Below are 9,242 nucleotides of genomic sequence, written 5' to 3' on the forward strand. Positions count from 1 at the left end.
GTGGCTATTTAATTATTATTTTTTTTATTATTTAGTTATTATTCGTATAATTATTATTTAATTTTGACATAATTCACATTGTTTGAAAATCGAATGCAACGGAAAGATTTGTACTGCATAGAGGCCAAAAATCTTTTAAGATCCAATTTCATTGGAGTTCCTGTTCACAGTTTTTGATTTTAAAAAAAAGTTGCTTTTTTATAATTGATGGGTAATTCAAATTGATTCAAATTTCAAACTATTTGAATTAGTCAGTTACTATTCTTTATTCTTATTTCATTTTAATTAAATAAAAGATCCCTACTAAATAGAGTTTTAAAGCAAATCCAATTTCATCGCAGTTTCTTTCTCCACTTTCATATACATAACACTGTATACATTTTAAATGATGGGCTTCGTTTTATTTGATTTAATTTTTGAAACAAAACAATTTGGGTAATTTAAAAAAAATAAAAATAAAAAAAAAATATATATATATATATATATATATATATATATATAAAGTGCAAAACGTTTTTTTTATTATTAAAATTAATTGGAGCTCATGTCTAAAAAGAAATTGTCATAAAAATGATGGGCAGTTTAAAAAAAAAAACCATATTATTACTCAATTGAATCAAAAACTTTTAATTTCTCTCAAGTCATAACTGGTTTCAACCAAATTATTAAAGGTTGAGGCCTGTTTTGGGTGACGCGCGTGGGCCTTGAATGTTACGCACTCACTGGAAGACGCTGGGTCCGAACACGGTGGCTAGGTTGTGGGCGTTCATGCGGTTGTCCTGATGGTTGCCCTCCACCAGCGTGAGGAAGTGACACAGGTAACGCAGTAGGCTGAGGTGGACGCCCGGTAGCTGCTTCAGATGCTCCCTCAGGCCTGAGCAGGAGACCTCGTCGCCAAACTCTATGGACACGCAAAGCACGTGAAGGTATGAGCTAACCATTACCATGTGGATTTTAGGTTGAAAATTTGATAAAACTTATATGGACCCTTGGACACTGTAATTCTACTAAGAGTGGACTGTACTCATAATCTGTATTGATGACAATGTAAGCTGACTACAAGGCCCCTCAGTGGTGACATTGTTGGGCACCTGCATGTCTCCTGTGGAGGTCCCTGGGCTGCTTTTTACCTCAAATGTGGAGGTCCAAGGGTCCCTCGGTACCTAAAGTATGGGCCCCTTTGTAACTAAATAGCGTGGTTCCTGGGCCTCCTCTGTATATCAGGCATGTAGGGACCTATACTTGACAGTGATGGGGACCCAGCAGAGCTTTTCAAATATAGTGCGAGCTGATCGCTAACCTCCCGAGAGACGCATGTGCCCCACAGCCTCACGGAACCTTAATCAAGCCCTAGCGCGATTTGATCAGAGAACATAACTTAATTGCGTGACACGTTCATTCTGGAATCTTTTCTCCAGTCCCTTTAAGAAAAAACAACAACAATTGTGTGTTTTTCCCCGGCTGTGGCAGGCACGGGAAGAAGGCTCATAGCCAATCGTGAGCTGTGCCGGGTCGCATACGTGAACATTCGTGTGCTGCAAAGAGCCTGCAAATATGTTGATACTATTACTAGGGAAACACAATGGGGTCAGTTGGATAAACACGTATGAAGACTGATCCCAATGGGCCCAATGACGCAAATTTGTGTGTGTGTGTGTATATATATATGTGTGTGTGTGCGTGCCTGTTAAGATGTGGCAGCCCTATTGTTCATTCAGATATATCATAAATGTGTTTAGCGTAACAGTGCATTTCACAACAGTACCGATTTAGAGAAGGAAATAGGCACACGAAAATGAAAAAAAGTTGACATTTTTTAATATTCTGATTGAAAAAATGTGTGAAAAAAACGTATCTATTGAACTCATGATAGTATTATAATCCAGGCTTTCAACAGACATGCTTTTATATTTGCATGAATATGTACAGGAAACATGAAACAATACTTTTTAGAATTTAAACCGATTCAGGACTAATATGTAACTAAAAACCAGCTCAATTCACCTATATACATAGTAAAAATATATTTTTTTTTAAATGGTAAAAATCAGAAAAAAAGTATTTTTTAAAATACTTATACTATAAACAAAGTTGTGCTAATTTGTTGTTACGGTTAGCATTTAAAGCCTTAAACATTTAAAATTTAAAATTTATTCAGCACTTAAAAATAATATTTACGTAAATATTTACATAATAAGAATATAATTAAAGACAGTAAAAATACTAAAAAAAATAACTCTACTATACTGCTAAAAATGGTTAATTTAAAAGCTGTCCTTTCAAGGTCCTTGAAAAATAAACTGGAGAATTTACGTTAACTGAATTTAAACCCATTTAGAATTCACACCTAAATTGAAAAAAAAAAAACATATCTACATTAGAATACACATGCTAAAAAAAAAGGAAAATACAAAAAACATGCAAAATAATTTTATATATTTTCTAATACTATAAACACATTTTGTCAATTTGTTGTGAAAGTTACTATTTTACAATTTTTTTAAAACAGCTTTCTATAACCTATTTAGGAATAACACCAAAAATAATCATATTTATCTTACACTAAAAAATCTGTACTAAAATCAAGTCAATATATATGATAAGATATAAAATATTCAATACGACCATTTTAAGCTTTAACAAATTTTACAAATATTTGCTTACTTGAACCGAAATGATACCATTTAAGGTATCATTAAATATGAAATATATATATATATTTTTTTAAAACAAATGAAACTGATATATCATTGATAAAAAACTGAAAACAAATAATGTGAAGACAAAGTAAAAGGAGATTTTAACTGGAATTACACAGTTGTAGAAAACCACAATGTATCCCACCAGGCGTCCTCTAGTCTAGTTCTATATGATATGACTGAATTTGTGAATTTAAACATACCAAATAAACCAAGCACACCTTCCCCTCACCTTGGTAGTGGTGCACCAGCGCCTTTTGGACTGCAGGCTCCACCAGGCCTTGGGGGAGGTCCCTCAGGTACCTTTTGAGCAGGCTGGCCACTGTGCACGTGTCCACGTCGCTGTCGATATCGGCGGCTTCGTCGCTCTCCAGGCGCTGCCGGAGGGCCTCCACGGCCCGCACGCTGCCGTTCACCCGGAACAAACCCTCCTGCTGCAGTGCTGCGGGTCACAATCATCTTTTTTCTCTTACTGACATCTAGTGGTCAAAGGTAAACACTACAAAGGCCAACAACAAAACAACCCCAAAAAATAAGAATTTCCTTCAATAAAAAACCAAACTTCAAACTATTAACAGTGCCTGCCTATGACTTGATAAAGGGCATTAAAAAAAAAACATGAATTAAATGATGTTATATTCTTTGTTACAGCCACGTTGCTCCACACATGACAAACAGGTCTGTCTTTTACTTTAGTGAACAGACAATCTGCCTCCCACCTGTCTTGGAAGTGAACCGTTTTCCATCTTTCGTTTGGCCATTTTTGGGAAGGAGAAGTGTAAATTTGCTCGAGGAGACGAGCAGCATAGTTGTTAACGACTGCAACAGAAAGGGAAGGGGCGCTCGCCGGTCTAGACTGATGGGCCAACACACTAGCAAAGCATTCTGGGATTTGTAATATTAGTGGCGCATGTGCTATATATTGGTGGGCCTGCTCTAATACACATTTGATATGGTCTTGCGGGCCAAATATAATTACATTGTGGGCCAAATTTGGCCCCCGGTCCTGAGTTTGACATATATGTATATGTAAAAAAAAAAATAAATAAATAAAACCAAACAAAATATTTTAAATAGTTTACAGCGTTCCCACGCATAGTCGGGATTTGTAATTATGAATGATTATTAATAAAATAATTATTATTATCATTATTTGTTTTCTTTTTGTTTTTTCTTATTTGAGGGGGAACCAACCCCAAAATGCTTACTGGCCGTTTATCCCTGCTTATTCAATAATCTTTGGAGTTTATTAAAAAATAAATAAATACATTTTAAAAAAGGTCAACGCAATTATAATAGCAATCTTGGCCCGGTCCCTATCTCCCACAAATAGCGAGGGGTCCGTTGTATTGCTTCAGCACCATCTTGGGCTTCTTTGCACAATGGTCATTGCACCGGACTCTTGCTATATTAGTCATTCAAACTGCTCTAAGTGCTAGAGGACTGTGCATCTTTTTGCACAATTGTAAAATAAATAAATTAATTAATTAAATTTGTACCGGCATTACAAGATAACGAGCAACCCTTTTATTGCTCAGTGACTGTTTTTCTCAATGTCTTTCTGTCTCCAAAGTGTTCTCTGTCAATTGACTGTCTGTTGTCGTACTTGAGCGGCTCCAACTACGGGAGACAAATTCCTTGTGTGTTTTTTGGACATACTTGGCAAATAAAGATGATTCTGATTCCGAACTAAATTGAAGTGTGTTGAGGAGCTTCATTTCGACGAAAGTAGTGCTTTGACTGGCAACCAGCCCAGGGCGTTCCCTGCCTTTGGTCCCAAAGTCAGATGGGATAGGCTCCAGGTCACACGTGACCCTTGTGAGGACAGGCGCAATAGAAAATGGATGGATAGTTTTTGTCTCACCATGGTTGCGCAGGTGCTCCACCATCCTGTGCACTACCTGGGGCACACCGTCCTCAGTCAGGCCCCTCTCCTGCAGCTCGGGGAGGGGCGCCCCGAACAGCCTGGTCTGCTTGGCCGCCACCGAGCGTGGTCTCAGCACGGGCATCTGAACCATCTTCTTCATATCCTCCTTCACCTGCACTGCCGCCTCGTTGTGCTGCACAGAAAACGGCGGTTACTCAAGAAGAACCTGGCCGTCGCCATGTGGGACTCGTGTGCTGGTAAGAAGAGAACAGGGAGAGCTGGACTATGTGCGTGTTACTATGACAGATCTCGGGTTACCATGCAACACCTTAAATGTGCCACACAAACAGACACTTGACAGAGAAGTCCTCAAGGGAGGTGAAAGATGCTGAAAGCGTGCAGAAGAGGCTGAATTTCTCATTAGGGTTTCAAACAAGCATACAGTGCATCTGGAAAGTATTCACATGAGAGCTTCACTTTTTCCACATTTTATATAGAGCCTTATTCCAAAATGGATTCAATTCAATTTCTTCTTATACCAAAGGTCCCAAGTTACTCTACCAAAAACCAAGCAAGTCGAGTCACGTCGTCACTTGGGTTAAGCAAGTCATGATTCACGTCATACAATCTTATATTCCCACTTTAGTCACTTTGCACTCATTACATGTGAGTTCTTCATGTTTTATTATTTATAAATGTGCAAAAATTTCAATTTAACTTTTGTATGGTGGAATTATGGGGTGTTGTATGTAGAATCCCTAGGGAAAGATTTAATTTATTCCATTTTGGAATAAGGCTGTGTGCTTAAAAAAATAAAAATGAAAACAAATTAAAAGTGAAAAATTTGAAGCGCTATGACTACCTTCTGGATGCACTGTACAATTTAATGACCCCAACAAACAAGCCTCACTGAGCACATTACCCTCTACGGGTAAACATGAAGCAGCTGTTATGATGTCTATCTTGTCTCATTTTGTGCTTGTGCGCAAACACACTTTACAAGCACACTTCTCACCAGCCATGTTTACATCAGGACAGCAAGAACTCTTAACCAAATATTTTTTTTGCTACGTATATTGTTAACGCCAACATGGAACTGAAGCACGACTTGCGCAACTGCGTCTAAATTTTATTCTAGATTTAAGTGTATACATGTCTGATAAAGAAAAACATGCAGTTATTGTATTTATTACATTTTTAAAACACAGTTATTGTTTACTCCCAATAAGGTCCTTTTCTATTTTTTGCATATGGTTATTGGTTACTAATAATATGCATATTGGGCTTTTACTTTTAAATATGTTTACTGCTTACTCTGCCCTGCAATTGGCTGGCGACCAGTTCAGGGTGTACCCCGCCTTTCGCCCGAAGATAGCTGGGATAGGCTGCAGCACACCCACGACCCTTGTGAGGATAAAGAGGTACTGAAAATGGATGGATGGATGGATGGATGGATAGTGCTTACTCCTAATATGAATATTTGATCTTTAATGGACTTTTTAAGACTGTTATCGTTTACTCCCAATATGATTATGATTTGTATTTTTTAATGTAGTTATCTAAATTGTATTTTATTTTTAATCATTCACATTTTTTGACTTCTTATGCACATATTGCTTGAGCAATGTGATTATTCAATTTTAATAAAGTTTTAATTCATTTTTTTTTCATTTGCAATATTTATTTCTTGTTCCCAATATGATTATTAAATTTATGTTTTATTTATTTTATTTCAATAATGTTATTATTTGCTCTCAATAAGATTATTTTATTTATTTTTCAATTTTTCTTGTATTTTCTCAATTCAGATAGCACTTACTTTCACTATAACTATTCAATTTTAGTAAGATTTAAATTTTTAACAAATTAAATGTATATGGTTATTGCATCCTCTCAATATGATTATTCAATATTTTCCACATATTCTTCCATATTTAATACAGGAAATAATGAAATGACAAAATAATCAGTTCCAGGATCAAACAATCATAAACTGTACAGGCAATGTTTTATGTTACATTTAATATTATTGTTAAAAAAAAAAAAAAAAAAAAAAAAGTTCAGCACTATAATATGAAGATGTAAAAACAACGAAACACTCAGTTGTTGTGACAACTTGCGACTTTCGACTTGCAGATGTGTCCACAGCAAGTGACTACTTCAATAACAAAGGCAAACCTATTTTTTGGTGTAAAAAGTTAACTGCTGCAAAAACAAAACAGTTCCTTTTTAATAACATCTCAACGTGCAAACTTCAACAGACTCCTTTGGACTCTGCAAGAGTTGGTTTCCATGGTGACGGTGGGTCAACCCACATACGAGTGAGCAGATCCTCGCTGTGCCTTACAACAGTGGCTTGTGGACCACCCAAGATCAGCTGCTTAAGCACCCCCACCCCCTCCCTCGACCCCCCATCGGCTCACAAATGTCGCGGAGTGTACTTTGAAGGTGGCAGATGCCACACACGACACGCTTCCACAATCAACACCAGCATCAGAGAGGATTTTACAAGCACGTGGAGACAATATTGAGTGGAGAGCCGAACAAAGGAGGGTCGGTGTCTGTGTGCAAGGGGATTCCACGCGAGGTTTAACACCTCACTGTTGTGTCGAAAGTACTTCATACCCCGTGTGGGGTTGCAGCAACATGTTAGCAGTTTGGAAGCATTTACTGATAAAGTGGCACCGTTACTGACGTAGCAATTGATATGAAAACATGTTAGCATTTTCTTTACAAATGAAGTGACCCGGTTACTAATGTGGAAATAACATGTTAGCATTAACTTTTCCTATAACATGAGCTGTAGCCAACTTTTGTAATGTAACTTTATTTCACTCTATGAGTAAAATAGTTGCAACCATCACTCGCTGCTTATTTGTGGCTCTACATCAGGGGTGTCAAACTCATTTTTGTCGCAGGCCACATTGTAGTTATGTCTTCCCTCGGAGGGCCGTTATGACTGTGAACCCACATAAAATATTGTCTCATATAATGACATATACACAACAAATTGATGGATAACTAGTTTTAAAATCCGAAGCCAATAAAAAATGTTCAACTATTATTAGATTTATTCCAAAAAGGTGATTGTAACATAAAATGCTTGCAATATCTCAACATTATACAAGTAAAGACACCAATTTTGGTATTTTCACAAGAAACATGAAGTCGACACACATGATTTGCTTTTGCGGGACACATAAAATGATGTTGCGGGCCGGATCTAGCCCCCAGGCCACCAGTTTGACACCTGTGCTCTACAGTATGTGAAATGCATCCTCTATTGGGTAGAAATCAGTTGATTTGAATGGCCACTCAAGCGTATTCAATTTATTTTCTTTCGGGAGTTTCTTTTGCAATATATTAATCAACACAAGAGACCATAACACTGCCTCCACCATGTCTGACTCATGATGTGCTATGCTTTGGATCATTACTTCTCTACTTCCCCTCATTCCAATACTTTCAGTATTTACATTCATGTCTTTTTTTTTTTTTTTTTTTTTTTTTTTTAGGTCCTTCAAATGGAGGCGGTGTACTTTGTGGGGAAACTAGTGAAAACCTGGAATAGCCACACTAAATGTTTATTAGCTGTTTCATTTTACTTTTTAGTTCCTTACAAAGCATTAGAAGGTTTCTTTCCAAGACAAAAAAAAATGTTTTTTTGCCATCTAAAAGTAAATCTAAAAACAGCATATGATTAACTACAAGTCACATTTAGTCAAATGGCCATCCTTGTCATTGTCTCAATACATGTGGAGCTCAAAGTCCACATATTGGTATTATGCCTTTTCCAAAAGTTGCTTTCTTCTGGCTTCTAATTGACTAAAATCGCCATGCATCCTTGACATGCACATAAACTTAACAATGCTTTTTGAGGACCACTAACTGCATACTTTTCAAAGGAGTTAAAACAAAATGTGTTGTTATGATGTGCTAGTCCCCCTTTTAAGTGATGTCACAGAGTACGTGCTTGGGGGGGAGGGGGCAAAAAAACATCTATGGAGGACTGGTGTTTATGTCCACTATATGGTCCCTGGTTGATGACGTCACGTCTCACCACTGACAAATGGGGGGACATTTTAGGGTGCAAAAAGCAATGTTTTTGGGACGCAAAAGCTATTTGGAACATCATTACAAGAGCGCAGCGACACTGAAATAAGGTTCCACCACATACTCACGGAAAACTTCATTTAAGAGCGTTAGAAATGGGATATTTTACTCACACAGATGGTCAGAGCTCCGGCCCCCATTCTTCCACACAAGGTAAGGATGGTGGAAGAAATGCGTCTCTCCTTAAACTCGTCTGGAGTGAACTTTCCTCCCCATATATGGGGCCATTTTCGCACCTAAATGTGCCATTAAATTATCCCATAGCGACAAGAAAGGGCTTCGGAGTGTGCTAAAGACGCAGGTAAAGTTATGTCACTCGCTGGTTTTCTTTTTTTTCTTCATTATTATATCGCTTCCTTCCTCTCCTCTTCGACTCCATGGACTGAAATCTGAGTCGGGCTCTCCCATTGGCTTAGAGGCGCGGTCACGTGACCCGGTCCAAACTTCAGACGGGCTTTCAGCTGTTCCGTCTCGTGGAATCCCAACCTTCGACGCATGCGCAGTTGCTGACAACCAACCAAAGCGCTAGCCACTAGCATAGCAACGCTTAAAAGGGCAAAAAT

At 37.7% G+C, this 9,242-nt stretch overlaps 1 protein-coding gene across 4 annotated transcripts in view; it reads right to left on the reverse strand.

Moving 5' to 3' along the window:
• Nucleotides 1–9,071, reverse strand: part of fam13a (family with sequence similarity 13 member A) — a 58,171-nt gene extending 49,100 nt beyond the window's left edge. For all 4 annotated transcript variants that reach the window (XM_061770852.1, XM_061770853.1, XM_061770854.1 and 1 more), the window contains exons 1-4: nucleotides 8,793–9,071; nucleotides 4,564–4,759; nucleotides 2,932–3,141; nucleotides 724–901 (exon numbers count right to left, since the gene is read on the reverse strand). In XM_061770852.1, coding sequence (XP_061626836.1) covers nucleotides 724–901; nucleotides 2,932–3,141; nucleotides 4,564–4,759; nucleotides 8,793–8,819 — 611 coding nt within the window. In that variant the 5' untranslated portion in view covers nucleotides 8,820–9,071. The remainder of the gene's footprint in view (nucleotides 1–723; nucleotides 902–2,931; nucleotides 3,142–4,563; nucleotides 4,760–8,792) is intronic.
• Nucleotides 9,072–9,242: the final 171 nt, after the last annotated feature.

Source organism: Phyllopteryx taeniolatus, chromosome 4, assembly GCF_024500385.1.
Source record: "Phyllopteryx taeniolatus isolate TA_2022b chromosome 4, UOR_Ptae_1.2, whole genome shotgun sequence".
Lineage (NCBI taxonomy): Eukaryota > Metazoa > Chordata > Actinopteri > Syngnathiformes > Syngnathidae > Phyllopteryx > Phyllopteryx taeniolatus.